This window comes from Anopheles darlingi, chromosome 2, assembly GCF_943734745.1.
Source record: "Anopheles darlingi chromosome 2, idAnoDarlMG_H_01, whole genome shotgun sequence".
NCBI lineage: Eukaryota > Metazoa > Arthropoda > Insecta > Diptera > Culicidae > Anopheles > Anopheles darlingi.
Genome location: NC_064874.1, coordinates 86977382 through 86994401, shown reverse-complemented (window position 1 = coordinate 86994401; position 17020 = coordinate 86977382). Strand labels below are relative to the sequence as shown.

General features: G+C 49.6%; 3 protein-coding genes and 1 pseudogene across 12 annotated transcripts in view; 3 read left to right on the top strand and 1 right to left on the bottom strand.

Annotated features, from left to right (window-relative positions):
- LOC125952864 (carbohydrate sulfotransferase 11-like) overlaps positions 1-1158 on the bottom strand; it is a 5757-nt pseudogene extending 4599 nt beyond the window's left edge.
- LOC125952837 (calcium uptake protein 1 homolog, mitochondrial-like) overlaps positions 1-6437 on the top strand; it is an 18504-nt gene extending 12067 nt beyond the window's left edge. For 3 of the 5 annotated variants that reach the window (XM_049682569.1, XM_049682568.1, XM_049682570.1), the window contains 4 exons: positions 4922-5091; positions 5255-5496; positions 5572-5789; positions 5868-6437. In XM_049682569.1, the coding sequence (XP_049538526.1) occupies positions 4922-5091; positions 5255-5496; positions 5572-5789; positions 5868-6022 (785 nt within the window). In that variant the 3' untranslated portion in view covers positions 6023-6437. The remainder of the gene's footprint in view (positions 1-4921; positions 5092-5254; positions 5497-5571; positions 5790-5867) is intronic. The other 2 variants (XM_049682571.1, XM_049682572.1) reach the window with 1 other exon arrangement.
- Positions 6438-6645: 208 nt separating this feature from the next.
- On the top strand, positions 6646-7647 carry LOC125952859 (protein cornichon homolog 4). The gene is made up of 3 exons (XM_049682599.1): positions 6646-6909; positions 6993-7315; positions 7387-7647. The coding sequence occupies exons 1-3, from the start codon at positions 6835-6837 to the stop codon at positions 7457-7459; spliced, it is 471 nt and encodes a 156-aa protein (XP_049538556.1). The 5' UTR covers positions 6646-6834; the 3' UTR covers positions 7460-7647.
- Positions 7648-8387: 740 nt separating this feature from the next.
- LOC125952826 (1-phosphatidylinositol 4,5-bisphosphate phosphodiesterase classes I and II) overlaps positions 8388-17020 on the top strand; it is a 69302-nt gene continuing 60669 nt past the window's right edge. For 3 of the 6 annotated variants that reach the window (XM_049682557.1, XM_049682558.1, XM_049682552.1), the window contains exon 1: positions 8388-8699. The gene's annotated coding sequence lies outside the window, so the exon portion shown is untranslated. The remainder of the gene's footprint in view (positions 8700-17020) is intronic. The other 3 variants (XM_049682556.1, XM_049682554.1, XM_049682555.1) reach the window with 3 other exon arrangements.

Genomic DNA, 17020 nt, shown 5'->3' with positions numbered 1-17020 from the left:
GAAAGTGGTGTTACCAGCCTGCGGCACGAGACGCACATGCCGCTACCACCAACCATCACCGATCCAAACAACTCGAATTTGTTGCATCTCTAATCAACACACAGAGAAAGGCGCCCAGGTAGAGCGTAGTAGACCGCGATACATGCACACACCTGGATATACTCAACCCAACACAGTCTGGCTATGCGCTGGCTGCACAGCGATAGCACCGCACCACCTTGTTGAATGCAGCAGGGCCGAAGTTCAAATGTTAGCCCCTTGGTCCTCGCTGGCACTCGCTGGTCTGGCGTCGGAATCGGATTCGGTTTTTGCAATTTGCGTACATCCTCGCCCCGAAGACGAACACTACGACGACGACGACTACTACGATGGTGTACTATCGTGACGGAACCACAATGCTATTCACACCAACACACACACACACAAACAGCACTTGATAAAGGATGCCGTGGCTTTCACCAACACGCGCGCAATGACGAAAGGACGAAGCATGCTTTCGTGCATCATCCACGAGGGGCGGGTTGCTCCGAGGCGAATCCTGCCTGCTCGCTTGCTGGTGTTGGTGGCATTACGAGCAATGATTCTATAATCGTCTATGAGTGTGTTTGTGTGTGTTTGATACTGCTGCCGAAGTGATAAAACCACACAACGCGACTACGATACAACACAGAAAGTTTCATGGAATCACTTTCGCTACGCTAGAGCTTTTTCTCATTCTGCATCTTCTTTTAGTGGTTTCCTTTCGTGTCGATGCTTTCGTCGACAATATCAGCCAGAAGGAAGCGAAGAGCGTATGCTAATGCTGCTGGGACCGCCGATGGTATGGCATTTGCCATTTGGTAGTGACCAAATGAAGCGTAGAGTGCCTACACGCTTAGTACATTTGGCGCCAGTTTTCACGCCAGTCTGCTCGATGACACCAGTATGTCCGGAAACGGAACTGGTGGTCAACCATTCTGACGCCGGTTTTTAGTGGCACTGGGGCGCTTGCTTCTAATTGATTCAAACAATCCTATCTTTCGATGCCTGCCGGACCGCACCAGATCTCGGACCGTAACGTTCACTTTCGATCACGTACGGTTTTTTGGGAGTGAGTATGCGGCCGGTCGGCGACTCGGCCGTACTACCAGCTGGCACTGATCCAGCGAAACTCCACATGCCACGCGGATCATAAATTATCGGCCGGACGGGGGCCGCTCGGATTTTGGCAGGGCGCCCTAGAGACCATTGTTTTAAGTATTCATCCCGCGATGAAACCCAAAACGCAACCGTCGTGTGTCCTGTCTGTCCGTTCCGAGGGAATCCCGTCCGTCCTGTGCTGGTGGGTGCGATGATTTGCCCTTTTTTTCCCCCAATGCGAGCATCGAAACAAAACCTTTCGACCGTCCGGTGCTGAGTAGGCCAATTATGCAGTCTACTACGTTCGTTTTCGGTTCGCATCGTGCGAAACGATGATTGGCCAGAGTAGGCTACGTAGGTGACCGGCGGCCAGCGTGTATCGTAGGATTGGATCTAATTAAGCGGGATTTGCCGCTGGTGTGCTAGCTGTCATCGGCCGAGGCATAGATTTGATGAGACGGCCATTTAGCGGTGAAGCGACAGCGACAGCGTGGGATGGTATGGTATGGTTGGTATTTTATGGAATTAAATTAAATAACACCACGGCATGGTCGCGCTGCCCCTTCCACACCTCTGCAACCTGTCACTAGCATAAATTGCATCTGCCATTAACACAATCGACCACCAATGCCGATCACGGTGATGATGATGATGATGATGATGTGCAAAGCGCGAATGCGCTAATAATCGAATGCCGCGGGGTTTATTTTTGCGCTAAAATTAGCTACTTTAATTAAGTCCGGGTTCGCCATTCCCCGTTCATGGCGCCATGGCGGTTGCGTTCCACATGCATGCATTCCGGATTGCATTGCTCGGTACCGGGTGTGTTTGTGTGTGGCCAGGAGTCGGAAAAGCAATTCCCAGAATGGGTTTTGAGCTGTTACGTGTTTAGTGAAAATCAATTTCGGTCTTAAGTGATAGGTCCGCCTTTCCGCGACAGTTCTAATCTAACGGAATGTCCGTCGAGATGGGGTGTGGGGACCCATTTAAGCGGATTAATTTCCGTGCCATGCCCCCGGGCGTCATGCTTTCAAGGGCAAGACGCCGCCGATACGACATGGCGGGGAATAGGTACTTTTAAGAACGTTTCATTCTATTCTCTGAAGTTAATTGAAGTGGCGTTCAGTCCTCGGCGAGCTTTCGCCGGAGCTTCCTTATGCACCTCGTGAAGGTCTTCACTCATTATTAGCTACCCAGCAGTATTCGTACCCTTCGTCTGTACTTAAGCAGTTAATCCAGCTAGAGGCACTAAAATAGATTGCTGCAACGGGGCGCTGGACTCGCTCTGGAACATTCTGCCAACTTGTGTCCTTGTGCCTCAAACGGACTGTGCGTACCTCCTCCTTCCGTTCTTCTCTTTTGTTCTCGTTTCATTGTGACTTGGGCAAATTCCTGGAAGTCTCGCACAGTCTGACGCTGTACTTGGAGGGGGGTTTTATCATCATGAACAACAATAATATCGGCAGCAGCAGCAGCAGCGCCAAGAACCGCAGTCATTCTAATCAGGTCCCTCATTCGCTGTGCGCGCCGGCATGATAGTGATGCCGATGATGATGGTTGGTGTATCAGCCAGTTTTGTTTTGTTTCATCCTTTCGCTGTCCTTTCTGGTCGCATTGGCTGGGCATGCTTCGAGCCAACAAAATCCACACAGCAGAGCTTCGAATGACGTAGTTTCCTCAGTTCACTTCGTTATCCTAACTAAAGAGAGTAAGATAGAGAGAAATATCGAGAAAGAGAGACAGTAAAATAAATATGAGTATGTGTTGATTACTTGCTGGAGGGATGTGCGAACTTGCGATATGCATCCTTATCACACGAGGCCTCCCTGCCTACCCCAAAAGGCCAAAAGCTCCTGCTCGTGTCTCACGCATACTGGCTCACAAGGCCTACTACTGCCATCACCACTACTGCTGCTGTGAAAGAGAGTTGAGAGTAGAGAGTTGTCACATGGTTCTCCTTCGTTGCTATCGGTTGTCCCCTAACAGGTTGGTGGTCACACACACATACACACATACACACACATACATACACACATGCACTCAACAGGAACGGGATGTCGATGTTTTTGTTGGCCGTGCCTTTTGCTACATTCTTTCCGCTTCTGTTGGCACACTGAACATTGCTTGAATGCCAGCCGGCAGCTATCTTTCTCTCTCTGCCGAGTTTGTATCAAAGCCTGCTTCGGTCGTCCTAAGTGGCGGGAACATTCGTTGTCCCGCTTTGATGCAATCGGATGCACCGGGAAGGAACTAATGGGCCAGCACTCGGTGGAGGCGCTTGGTTGCTCGAGAATTTCCTTAAAGTAGAAGACGGTCCCCTCCCTTTCTGCTAGCCCCTGACTTCACGTGGCCTCTCGCCTTTGCATTGCAAGCAGAAGCGAAGGCCAGGAAACCGGAAACTAGTGCCAACACTGAAACCGAAACCGGATGGTCGGGTGTCCTTAAAAGGGCCAGTCTAAAAATAGAAAACCATTCTACCACCGGGCACAAAAACCTCCCGGTGTGTCAGCGAACGAGCGAACAGCACAGGAAGTAGCAACATATCCTTAACCCCCTTACCATCCCTCCGGCACTCATGCCGCCTCGTCGCATTTTGCCGTGGTTTCGTTCGGTCTTGATAGCCCAGTTTTTGCACTTTAGTAAATACTCGGGAACAAGGACACTCGCGGAGCGGAGCGTGCACGGCAAGTGATTTCATTCCAACTCCCCGCCGGTGGAGCTGCTAGCTTCCGCTGCCAGCATGATGTGGCTTGGTTTAGGCGAGTGGGGAGAGAGGCGAACTGCTGCTAGTGTCCGCGTTAGTTTTGAGTTCTGGCTTAGCCTTTTTTGCTTTGGCGCTTATGACATTCCCGCTGTTTTCGCATCATCGTGCTCGAGCGTATTTCTGTCACTCTGGTCAAATGAGGTCGCGATGCTTTTAGTAAAGAGTGGGAAAGAAGGGACGGAGGTAGCTCTAAATTAGAGCCGGGTCAATTTTATGCATGATGTGCTCGATGCCTACACCATCATCGCTTCGAGCATCGCTCTCTTCGTACAGGTGGCTGAACAAACCGCGCTGGTTCGCCGTAGCCTGCTTTTTGAATGATTGAATTCAACTGGCGCTATTACTGCGGTGTTTGTGTGTTTGTGTGGTTCGTGGCCAACAAGGAAGGAGTAAAGATGAGGCAATTTCCTGTTGCCCAGACTTTCTGGTTGATGGCGAGCTATTTCTATTTTTTGTCCAGCCTCGGGCTTTTAGATTTATGGGAAAAGCCTTTTGCAGCAGCTGGACACAGCGAAGGGCTGGCACTGGAGCCGTTTTCGATCCATTTCGCTGGTACTTTCCGTGCTCCATGCGAAGTGATACAGATTGGCGAGCAATGCTTTCGTTGGTTAGTTAGTGATTTTTTTGTAGAGTAGGTCATTTTCTTAATTTTGTTCTTAATACGTTTTGTTGTTAATAGTTGTACCATTTTAAGCGAACTGAAGCAAACGGTACTGGAAGAAGAAGGAACTGCGCCATACCTGGTACCACCTCCCCCCCATATATTCTCTATAATCTGTATTTGCGTGGCGTTCTGTGCAGTACCTTAGTACCTTATCTATTGTGTATATAATCACGTATTACCTACCTTTTCCCGTTCTTATCAGTAAACTATAGTCGTGTTCATATTACATATTTTCCTTTACAATTCCGTCACTTTGTCTATCGTCGTGTGTTGTTGATTACAAGAAAAGCACCCCGGAGCCTCTCTACCACGATTACTGAACGGCCTTTCTCTTCCCTCTTTTCCTTCCGGATTTTTCCCCGTTTCTTTCACAGCTTCTCGGCGGCACTTTGAGATTGCCTTCCGGATGTTTGACCTGAACGGGGACGGCGACGTCGATAGTGAAGAGTTTGAGAAGGTTGCCAATTTAATCCGCCAGCAAACGAGTATCGGTAACAGACACAGAGATCACGCCAATACGGGCAACACGTTTAAAGTAAAAAAAGTAATTTTACACTTCAGAAGATTGATGCCTAATTGACGGAGTTTTCCGTTTTCTGTTTTTTTTTCTTTTCTTCTTTTGTTTCGGTTTTCTTCTTCTTCTTCTTTTCTCTTCCCCCATCCGTGTATATTCTGTACATCGTTTGTTACGATTTCATCGATAATAGGGTGTGAATTCGGCCCTGACGACCTACTTCTTTGGGCCCAAGAATGACGAGAAGCTGACGATCGAGAAGTTCCTCGACTTTCAGCAGCAGCTACAGCGTGAAATCTTGACGCTCGAGTTCATGCGCAAGAACCCGGACGAGAACGGGAACATCAGTGAAGCGGACTTTGCCGAGTTACTGCTGGCATACGCTGGCTATCCCCAGAAGAAGAAGGTGAAGAAGATCAAGCGGGTCAAGAAGCGGTAGGTATAGAGGGGTTGCTGGGATCAGCATTATTGAGATGGTAATTGCATCTGCACGCTTTTTCCCTATTTCAGGTTCCGTGATCATGGATCGGGCATCTCGAAGGAGGATTACTTAAACTTTTTCCACTTCCTGAACAACATCAACGATGTGGATACGGCACTTACGTTCTACCACATTGCCGGTGCCTCGATCGATCAGGCCACACTGAAGCACGTTGCCAAAACCGTTGCCCTGGTCGAGCTGTCCGATCACGTGATCGATGTAGTGTTTACCATTTTCGACGAGAACAGTAAGTTGTGAACCACGCGATCATCATCTAGCGTGTTGATCGATGTAATTAACGTATATCTCTCTCCTTGTATTACAGTGGATGGACAGCTGAGCAATCGCGAATTCGTCGCAGTGATGAAGAATCGATTGCTGCGAGGGCTAGAGAAACCGAAGGATACAGGTTTTGTTAAGCTAATGCACTCGATACTCAAGTGCGCCAAGGACACGAAACCCGTACTGCTAGATCTGTAAGAGAAGCCATAACTCTAAGCCTCCGTCGCCAGTTTTTGCGCAATTTTTCTCGAATTACATTAATCATCTGGTGCGAAAACGCAGCCAGTCATTCAGTCAGTCAGAGTCAACCAGTCAGAGTTGTAGGGAGTTCTAGCAGCAGGATTTCAAATCATCTCCGGAGTAGCCGCCCCTCCATTGCGATGGCTGTTCCCGTGTATGTGTTACCTATCGTTAAGTTTTTGTTTCTTGTCCTCGATTAAGTGATTGCGAGATTGTAAAGTTAGCCCTTTGAGGGAGAGTCCGCCTGGTTATCGTTCTCCAACGAAGCAAAACTCGTTAAATTGACGCCTATTGTAGCCCCCTTTTCCACTTTTCGAACAATACTTTTACTCGACTAATAAAGCTTCATCTCTTGAATGAATCTTGTTGCAATAGCAAACGTGATCTAGTATACTTCCGTTACTTAAAGAGAAATCCAGTTTATCCGTTATCGTCGATTTATTTTATAGTATGTCTCCGATGTTGACATCTTCTTTCTCGCTCTTTCTCTCTGTCCGCGGTGACGTTTGCGAGAAGGGTTAATGCGTCTGCGCCGTCCCGGTTCCCTTGCCGAAATTGTTTATCTGTCAAAACAGGGCTGTGGGGGGAGGAACCACAAGGAGAATATGCGGTCACAGTAAAATTTGCTTCCATAAAAGTACCAAACCTAGATCCTAGAGCCATGTGCGAGTTCCGCTGTTCTACTTAGCATCGCTGTAGTACTCGTACCACACAGTTAGCAACGCCGTACCCGGCTCCCTTCGGTGTAGTGTGTGACTTCATTCGCCAAAATGTTTCCCGAAACGCTGGTTTTCGCACTGGCGATGCTCATCACCGGCGCGATTCTGTTTCTGCTGATCTACTTTGTATCCTTTTATGAATCTCTAGTTCTCGGCTAGGATCTTGGTGACGTTGATGAATCCTTAACTCGGTCATGCTCTTCCCCTAGCTCATTATTCTCTCAGATCTAGAATGTGACTATTTGAACGCCCAACAGTGCTGCTCGAAGCTCAACTTTTGGTCCATACCGAAGCTGGCGGGCCACGGATTTCTGGCCTTTCTACTGCTGATGCACGGCAACTGGTTCCTCTGCCTGGCCAACCTACCGATGATCGGCTGGCTGGTGTACGAGCAGTACAAGGTACCGGCCGGTAACATTGGAATCTACGATCCGGCCGAAATCCACAACCGTGGCATGGTAAAGAAACATCTCCGGGACACGATGATAGGACTCGGGTTTTATTTGATCATCTTCTTCGTGTACCTCTACTGGTAAGTGTTGTTATTTGTTCCATTATCATACGGGTAATTAAACAAATATTCTTTTTTACAATTCCTTCTAGCATGATAATTGCCCTACTTAAGGGCGATCCGATTAGGCGTCACGAGGAGGAGGAAATAGTAACCGAATTTTGAGCGCCCCGTTTACTCTGATCTGATTCTGATTTGATATCCTCAAATGCGCTCCTGCTCAATGCGTGTGTTATATTTCCTTTGTCCTAGCATTTAAAGAAAGAAGCGTGTAGTAATGTTAGCCAAAGATTTTGTTTCCAAATATTCACATAAGAAACCGACACTTGAAATAAACGACGATAGAGGCTCTCTTCTTTAAAAATCGCTTTTGGGGCCAAGAATAATTCGTATCCGAAACGATATCCAAGCCTTGTTTGTAATAGATTCATTGGAAGACCCCTCGACGCTGCTTGGTCGTTGTTCAAATTAAGATTAACGGATGGCATGCCGCAGGTATGGTTTTTGGTAAATTTTAAATAGTTCTAAAATGTCCTAGTTTTACTGAAACCAAATTAATTTGTTCGGATAGAACTTTTTAAAATTAATCTGTGGTACGATATGTTTCGTTAACAACCGTGTTGAATCGTAGCATTCTGCAACCAGCAACCTATGCCAAATCAGAATCAGCTTTATTAGTGTAGAAACCGGCTTTTTAGCAAGACGTTTGCAAAGTGTAACCGTGATCGTGAGTGGAAAAGTGTTTTAGAAAGCGATTTATCATTTTCTACGATAATACCGTGTATTCAAACAAAGCGGTGAGTAAATGCAGATAACGTTTCATATTGTTTTACCATTTTTTTTTTGTTGGTTCGCTACTTATTTACATTCGCCGAGTTCGCGCCTCACTAATACTCGCAGACGCCTTGCTCGCGCCTTGCGCCGTTTTGTTCATGCTCCCGGGAGAGCACGCGTTGTCTCACGCAACATAGCTCCCCATCTCGGCATCATCTGGGCGATGGCGCTCTCTTTCGTGCTCGCGCGCTCTCCGCAAACAAAAAGGGGAGCCTGAGCTAGCGCCAACGATGGAGCCGTAGAGATGGTCCGTGGTCCAGCTCCGTTCGTTCGTTCGCCTTCTTAGTCCGTGTGGTCATGTGGCTGTAGTGCGTGTACCGCATCCGATTTTCGGTGTCGGGAATCACCCAGCATTTTGCCTGTTTGGGCAGGGAACGGCCCATCATCATCGCGGTTTTAACCCGTTCGTTTTCGCCTCAAACCGCGCGTGTGTTGCTGCTCGTGTACGTGTGGTTTGTGTAAGTTTAAGTATGTGTGTTTTGTGAGGGGCGCGACATCACCTGCTGCACAACCGTACTGGATCGACTGCAATTTGAATTTGCGCAACCCCCCAAAAGCAAGCCGTGCAAAAGTGAGTGCATTCTTCTGGGGCGCGTTCTTGCTCGGGAGTTGGGTCGCTGCGTGAGCACAGATTGTGCCGCAGGGTGGACCCGTGGGGGATGCTTAAAGGCTGGTGGCAGATGCGAAGAAGAGCAGAGAAACCAAACAATAATATTGACGGAAGCAAACAGCAAAGATTTGGGCCGGTTCAGCGAAAGGGGTAATGGCCAAGACCTCTCCAGGCTGCGTGGTTGTTGATTTTCGTTTTCGCAATACGTAATCAACGTTCTTTTTGTTTTGGGTGGGGGAGAGTGGCTACCATCAGCGTGAACCAGAAATCCAAAAGGTTGCCAGGTAAAGTGCTCCATCTTTCGGCGCTCGTTCTGTGGTTTGGGAAGCCCGGGGTGGTTGCTGAGATAGGGGGGAAGCGAGTCATGACTTGATAAGGTTGGCGTTCGGACGATGACGCGCCGTGTATGTGCGTAACCAAGGACCAGCAGCAGCGGCAACGGCAGCGTTTTTTGTACCAATCGAGTATCCCGTGACACACCATCCGCACCAAACTCAGCTGTTCCCGTACATCGTCACCAAGGGCGAGAGTGCGTTGTGTGCGTGCAGCAACTGAGATAGCGATCCACAAACCCTAGCAACCGCTAGAAAGGAAAAAAAAACACATCTTTTTGAACCCTTTTCTTGCGCCTATCGTGCGTTCGTCTATCTCACCTAGTGTCTGTGTAGTGGGAGTAGTGGGAAGGGCAGTTATTGTTATGAAATGCGCGATGGCGGAGGATCGCGTGTTCTAAGCTCGCGACGACGACGACGACGACGACCAGCAGCAGTTTGTTTGTGACGCATAAATGTGTAAACAAGTGCAAAGTGGCGAGAGCGACGCACGTCCAAACGAGGAACATCACCCCCCCCCCCTCCTCCATAGGCAAAAAACAGGAGGAAGGCGAGAAGGTGGAAAAGAGGGTAGCGCCTCACTGCGGAGTCCATTCAGGTTGTTGTTGACGTGCACGATCTGTCCTCGATTGCGCTCACCGGGCGGCCACCGTTCACGGATGATCGCAACCTTCGCACACACACACACACACACGCACACATATGGTGTGTGTTTTTGCTTCGAGATCATCATCTCGCAGCTGATAACGGAACTTTGACCGGATAATAATGGTTTCTCGAGTAGCGTGTACTCCTACTCCGATTCATCGATCGTATCGCTCGAAGCAACAGCAGCAGCAGCAATGGGAGGTTATCAAAGGAGAAAGGCCTCCAATGGACCCACTAGCGGGGCTCGCTAGATCCGTTTCATTGATAACGCGCGGTAGTCGATCGGTCCTCGAGGCGCACGCTCAAGGATGAGCGATAGGGGAGGGCAGCAGCTCGACGACGACGACGACAACGTTGTTGTTGTTGTTGTTGTTGTTATGCTTGTTGCTGTCTGAATGCAGATATGGTTCGCCCCGTCTCCGCTGCTCCTCCCGCTATACGATGGTAATGATCGCGCACTACACTCTGCGGCAGTGCGGCGACTGGCGCAACGACTACCCCTGTGCTTACGTGGAACCACACGTCTCACACATATCTCCCTTCTCGAGAAGGTGTCTGGCTTTATGGAAGGTCGTTTAAGTGGAAAATACATCTGCATACCGCACGATCACCAGACACGATTACTCATACCTGAGATGCTGTCACAAGATTCGAGGGGAGGGGAGGAGAGGGAGGTAGGGAAGGGTGGGTTAAGTGATCTTTGTTTACTTGTCATTTGTGGCTTTTACTGTTACCTGCTGAACCCTGCATCCCCTACAGGGCCGGTTAAGGTGACTTGGATTAATCATGGCGATAGCGCGCACCTTCTTAATGCACGCACGATCCATTCTGGTGTGAGCACGTGCCTGCGTGTGTGTCTGTGTGTGTGTGCGTGTGTGCACGTACCGTTGCGTGGGGCTTTATGCATACGACGAGTCGCCGGCCATATAGCGTCCCCGAGAGAGAGAGAGAGAAAGATACGCACTCTCTTCACGCTCAGCCCCAGTTCTCGGAGGTGAGCCCCACGTGAGATGCATGGCGAGATAGAGAGAGAGAGAGAGCCCGAGCCAGCGGTGTTGGCCCTCATCATCTTATGCTCTCAGTCTCAGCAAGCAGCCCCAAAGGCGCGTGAGAGCTGATTCTTTTGGGGCCGTTTCGCTCTCGTCGGATGGCCCTGGATATATCTCGGTTCGGTTTGGCGCGGGTCCGTGGTCCCTATGGTCGTCGTGGCGTGCGACATTCTTCTGTGGGTCGGGCGCACGAGTAGACCAAACACACGGGCCACCACCGCCAGCAGCAAGGGCCGCAGCATAGCATACAGCCCTCCCAACAAATAAAGTGACCACATCGGTTTGTGTCTCCTACTCTCGGCGGTGACGCCGCCACCCCTTTTACTACTTTTAGACCAAAGAAGCGACTCGGTGCGGTGTTTTTTTGTTGTTGTTGCGATTTTGGTTGTTGCTCCCGCTCTCCTCCCCGATTTGGACGATCTGATTGCAAAAATTATGGTGCGTTTTTAACCGCGGTCACACGGTGGCGTGAAAGTTGACGTTTCGTGAGAGCATAGTGCTTGTGTGCGTGTACTTGTGTGTGTGTGTGTGTGCGGTGCGTGTGTGTGGTGGCGCAAAAATAGTAGTTTAGCAACGCGGTCGCTCGTCGCCTAGCAGCAGCAGCAGGGTTACCGCTCTATATCCAGTGCGGCGTCGGTCCGGTTGGTCCGTCCGTCGACATCTCTCATCCATCATCATCCTTCGGTAGTCTAGCCGTCTAGCGTACCGAGCGGTGGTCGCGGTGGTGTGTAGGTCAGTGTTTCGCGCTCATAAAACTGTTAAGGGCCTGTGTAGAGATTGGGCAGGGCCGAGTACCGAGTACCGAGCATACACACCGAGGCGCCTTTCGTGGTAAGGCGCGACGCGCCCCTTTTTCGGTTGCACGGCAGCAACCGTAAACCGCAGCAGCGGACGCCGTAAAGCCCGTAAAGGGGTGTCCTGCACTGCACAGGTTGTGCAATCGACCACCGACCGATACATGCTCCACATGCTGGCTGGACCACACTTGACCATCGACCACACACATGTCTGGCGTACGGGGGGGTCTGGGGACAATGGTAATTTTGTGGCAAAATTAGCAAAACAACCCCGCCCTAAAAGTGGAAGCGATGCCACAGGTATCGCCAGCTAGCCGGTGTGCACTCCGTGTTTATGCTTAGCGGCTAGCATCAAGTGGTCAGCCCACAGAACGCCAATATTTTCCTTCCTCAACACCTAACGCACTCGGCGTTCTCTTGTGAAGTGAGGGATTGCTCTTGATGAAATCGGCTGTTCTCGGAGATTCGTGTTAAAGCGATTAATGGAGCCTACTTGGACCCGCGACCAACCACACCCACTAGTTGCCTCGCCCCCGGCGGGCAAAATTCTTTACTAAACGGACACACAGGCAACAGACTTCTCGTCTAGCTGTTCCTTCGATAGTTTCTTGGAGGAGCTAGCGCGCATTAGCATAGCATTGAATAATGCGAACGCGAGGACTCGGGACGGGGTTGGGTTTTTTTTGCTGAAAAACGAAGACGGTGGATGAAAAATTCATTGCCAAGAAGGGAGGAGGAGGACAGCCTGACTAAGTGGATAGAGTGGAGTAGCGGCGAACTCTCCGCTCCCTGTCAGGTCTGGCGTGCCGTGCATTATTTATGTTGAATTATGAATTCTAGATTCCGGTGAAACAGACAATCGATGCCACTTCATGAGTGCTTGATTGACTTGAGTGGTACAACTGGGGCCCGGGGGCGGTTCTTCGAATCGAAAATATCGATTTTTTCACTCAAAAATGCAACGAATCCTGCAGGAGAAAAGGTACCTTTCGGTTACGGTAGTGTCACGTTTCCGGTGCTAAACGCTCCATCTAGCGCTGTGCGTTGACGTGCTACTCCAAGATGTGCTTCTGCTAAAGTCATCTCGAGTCATAAGTCTAGTAGGAACTGTTTTCGAGATTCTTCCTCTAACAGGGAGACCAAGTGAACTCGTGCACTCTGGATAGCTCATTCCATAATGTATCGTTGATTTGCATCTTCTTTGTAAGCACTCATTACCTCTCCAAATGCGATTGCAAATGCGGGAATGAAATTGCAAAAAATAAACATAAAAGCATTGGGCGCAGGGGAAGAAGTTTGCGGCTGGCTGATGGCCGGTTGGTGGTTTGCTCTTAATAAACATCATCCAACCGACCTGCTGGCAGGTGGCAGGTGGCGGCAGGTGTTGGCATCATGCAATACGCGCTACCCACGTCGGTAAAGACCCCCAGCAAAAGATCATCACCCGGCGGTCTCTCGGTTTCCAGTGCAGTGCGAATTGCATGAAGGATTTTATTTTAGAACAGTTTACGATCGGAAGAAGAAGAACGAAGACCATCCCAGCATACCATAATTTACGGTACGTCGCACGGATTGCTTTGGTCCTTTGGGGCACACTGGACACAAACACACACACACGTCGCCTCGATGCTGGTTTCGATTAAAACCAACTTCAAATAAACAGCGCACTACTGCACTTGCCTGCCAGAGTGTCAGGCTGCTGTCATTCAAGTCAAGTCAGTAAACGATCCTCCCCAGTTCGTGGTCCGTGATTTAATGCGTGACGAGTAGTAGTAGTAGTAGAAACGATCCGCACCTAGCGAGATGCACGGTAAATGCACTGCCAACACCGCGACCACCGCCGGGTGGGTGGGTGGTTTTAATTTAATTTCTCTTTATTCTTGGACATCTACCCCCAACCGCTCAAACCCCGGCTAGCTGCGTTCTATCACGCTACATCCCACACTGCTACCGAGTGGTGACGCACGTGGCAAGCGAATCCCAGGCCCCGGGGCGTGGAGACGCTCGATCATCGCGTTTTGGTCGAGCGAACCGTTTTAAGCATGATTCATGTGCAATTTCCTGCGCTTCCGCTTGGTAGGATAATGGAAGAAAGCGGCGAGGAGGGAGCGGGGTGTCGAGTAGAGAGTGTAGACATTTTCACAACCAGCCATCGCCAGGTTTCGCGGATTAGATGAGGGGGGAGCACAGCATGCAGGTTGGCCAAGGTTGCCAACATGGCGTGCAGCACTCGCTCGACAGCTGAGCATTTAATCGCGCATCATCATATCCCCGCCAACAGTGGACCCTTCCGCTCGGCCCTTCTCGGCCTACCTCGGCGCAAGACGGGACTGCAATTAGTCAAATGTGGCCATAAATTATTTGAATTTTCAGTCCCTCCCTCCCGTTGGAACAATTTTCGCAAGAAGAGAACGTTCTTCATTAGCACCGGATCGGTTATGGGATCCGTTAGCTAATGCGAACGGAGCTACGGAGCTCTCTCTTCATCTGCCTCTCCCTCTGCGTGGTCCTTTCCGGGACTCCGGGAAGTGTAGAAGATGTTCGCTTTTTTATGAAGGAATCCTTGTTTTCCATAGAGTTCCCACTTGGCACGCGCGGGATAATTTGTTTTAAATTTTCAATGGATTCGGAAAGGGTTCGACTAAGTAAAAGGGGGAAAGCAGATCGTCTTGATAGTGTGTGCGAGTCCGTGGCCACCTTTTCTTGCTCGAAAGAAGGAATAACAATGATTCATTAGATTAATTTATATTAAGTGGCTTTGGGAGTATTATCCAAACTGTTGGCAAGAAAGTTATTGCGTTATTTGGAATCATTTTAAAAAATTTTGAACGAAATAACTCTTTTCATTATTTTGGAATGTAAACATTTTTATTATGTTTCATTTATCTACAACCCAGAACCATATAGAATTCTTTTAAATTGAGTATTGGTAGGTGCCTTTGTATGAAACTTGGGCGTTTTTCTACAAAATCTAAATTTGAATCCCACATCGTTTAGGGCCATCGTGCTCTGTTCCATTTCGATAACACAAGTTTAGATTGAAAAGCGATAAGAGACCGCTCCATGTGCCGGTTGTCGTGTGCCTGGTGCTGGTCTATATACGAGGAGCGCACATTCCGGACCGTAGCGCACTTTGCGTGTTTATGACAAAAAGTCCTGAAAGGAAACTTTCGGCTCCCGTTGTACGGGCCTGGCTGCGAACTCTCCGAATTTCCCTTATCGTTTCCTCGTAGCACCGGCATGCGGATTGCAAATATCCGTTGCATCGAGAAAAGAAGCAGAGAAAGCGGAAGAAAAAGTGCAAAATGCATAAATAGATAACTATGGACGTTCCGGTTACTCCTCCGGTGGCAGTGGTGGTGATGGTGGTGCCGGTGGCGATGGCGTGTTCTGGAGCGACTGTTGTGGCATATCCTGCCACAAAATGAAAACTTTCAGCCGAGCTCTCGCTGCCATTTTAACGCGGGCTGGCAAAACTGCATCCCTACCCGGGACAAAAGGGAAGTTATAGTTTCCGAGTTCCGTTGCCTCGAGCCACCACTACCTACCACATGCCCATAACATGCATAACTTTACGTCGGTTCCTCGCAGCCCCTGCTATCGATTATTGATTAAGCCAGCCAGGGTCTGTGTGTGTGTGTGTGGGTGTGTGTTTATATGCAGTGAGTTAAAATTTGAGCAAAAAAAAAGCAAAGTTGTTGGATAAAGTTAGTCCAGGCCTGATGTGGAGCTGTTTTTATAACAGAACAAATGTAAAGTTTTATCACGTAAATTAGTGATAGTAGCATGGGCAAGGGCAGTAAAGTGCATGAGTTCACTGGGGGTCCATTCGCCGTAGCAAGAATTCCCTTGGGAAGAATTTGTGCTCCGAGGTCCACGAATTTTGTTTCTCATCGTATCACCATGACAACTTACCATGAGCTGTCGGGCTGTCGGTGGTATGATGATGTCGCTGCTGGCTGATGGCGTAGAGTCAGCGTGAAATCATCCCCAGCGTCAGAGGCAGCGAAATGCCTCCTTGGGTTCTCTCTTTGAAGTATTTCAATTGAAAATAGTTCGTTTTTGGCAACATTTTCCTTCGCCCAGCAAAAGGGCGAAAGCGAGACGGCGTTCCTCGACAAGGAAAATGCGATGAGAAAGAGAAAGAGAGAAGCAGATACAGAGAGAAACAGAGAGAGCGAAATTGCTTCCTTGGTTTGATGTATATTTTCCACGTTTCACGCTTTAAGCTTTCGACGACAACGACGACAACGACGACAGCGGTGTGTCATTCTATCTCTTGGAAGGTATTTCATTAGAATCAAGCCTTCATAACTCAATCGGACCCCCCGGGGCCGGGGTGTGGGGGGTGTGCGCCCTTCCGCTATGCGTAGCCTTTTCCGAGAGCAATTTTCAATAAACGCAGCAACAGTAGCGAGCTACAGCAACGACGGTTCTAGTGCACTGAAGAAGGAGTAAACCACCGTGTGGGGTTGTGTGTGTGTGTGTGTGTGTGTGCACCCTTTGATGCCTGCCTATAGATGGTGATGACAAGTAGTAGGAACTCGAGAGCAACGCTCGCTCGCTCGCCGCAAGCCCTCGTAATGGATCCATTTCCAATCCGTCAAAGCCTAGCATTCGTGGTAGGCCAAGGTAGGCAAAGGCACCGTTCAGCATCATTCCAACACACCCATTTCGGGGGATGGTTTCCATTTTCGGCCGGGCAGATTTTCGTGGGAAACCCGCATCAGCAGCAGCAGCACCAACAGCAGTCTGTCTCTCTGTTGAGCTCAGGGCGTCGTCTCTAGAGTGTCTCCACCGGACTTTACCGTCTGGCCTCCGCACTGCCCTCGGTTTACGGTCGTCCATTCGGTCGTTATCGCCGTTGTGGTAGTGGTGGTGGTAGTGGTCGTCGTCCGGTACGCCCAGGTTGATGGTGTCAGAATGGTCCGGGTTCGTGATTTGGATCGTAAACTCTCGACTCGACGACGGCCACGCTTTGGTTTCGAATGTTGTTTTGTGTTTTTGTCGCGCAACATCTGCAACAGATGGATGGTTCGGACCGTTTTTTTTGTGTGTGAGTGCATGCGTGTGCGTGGAACATAAAAAAAAAACTGTGGTGAAAAGAAAAACCTTTCTCCCACCCACCCACTCACTGGTAAACGAACAAATCAACCACACACACACACACGCGCGCACCACGATGGTAAACCCCAAAACGCACCAATGACGCCAATGACGCCATCATGTTTTGACCGGAAAACCGGATACCACACCACCGGGAACAGGTGACCGGATCGAACCGCTGCAAGGGGATAATTTTAGGATGATTTACGCGAGAAGGAAGGGAAGGTGGCGTGACCCCTTGGTGTGGATTTAGGGGGGGGGGGGGGGGGGGCCTGGCGTGGACAGCAGGTCGCTGTTATTCGCGGAACGAACGTGCCAGCTGTTTGGCAACCAGACCGGAGAGGATGTTT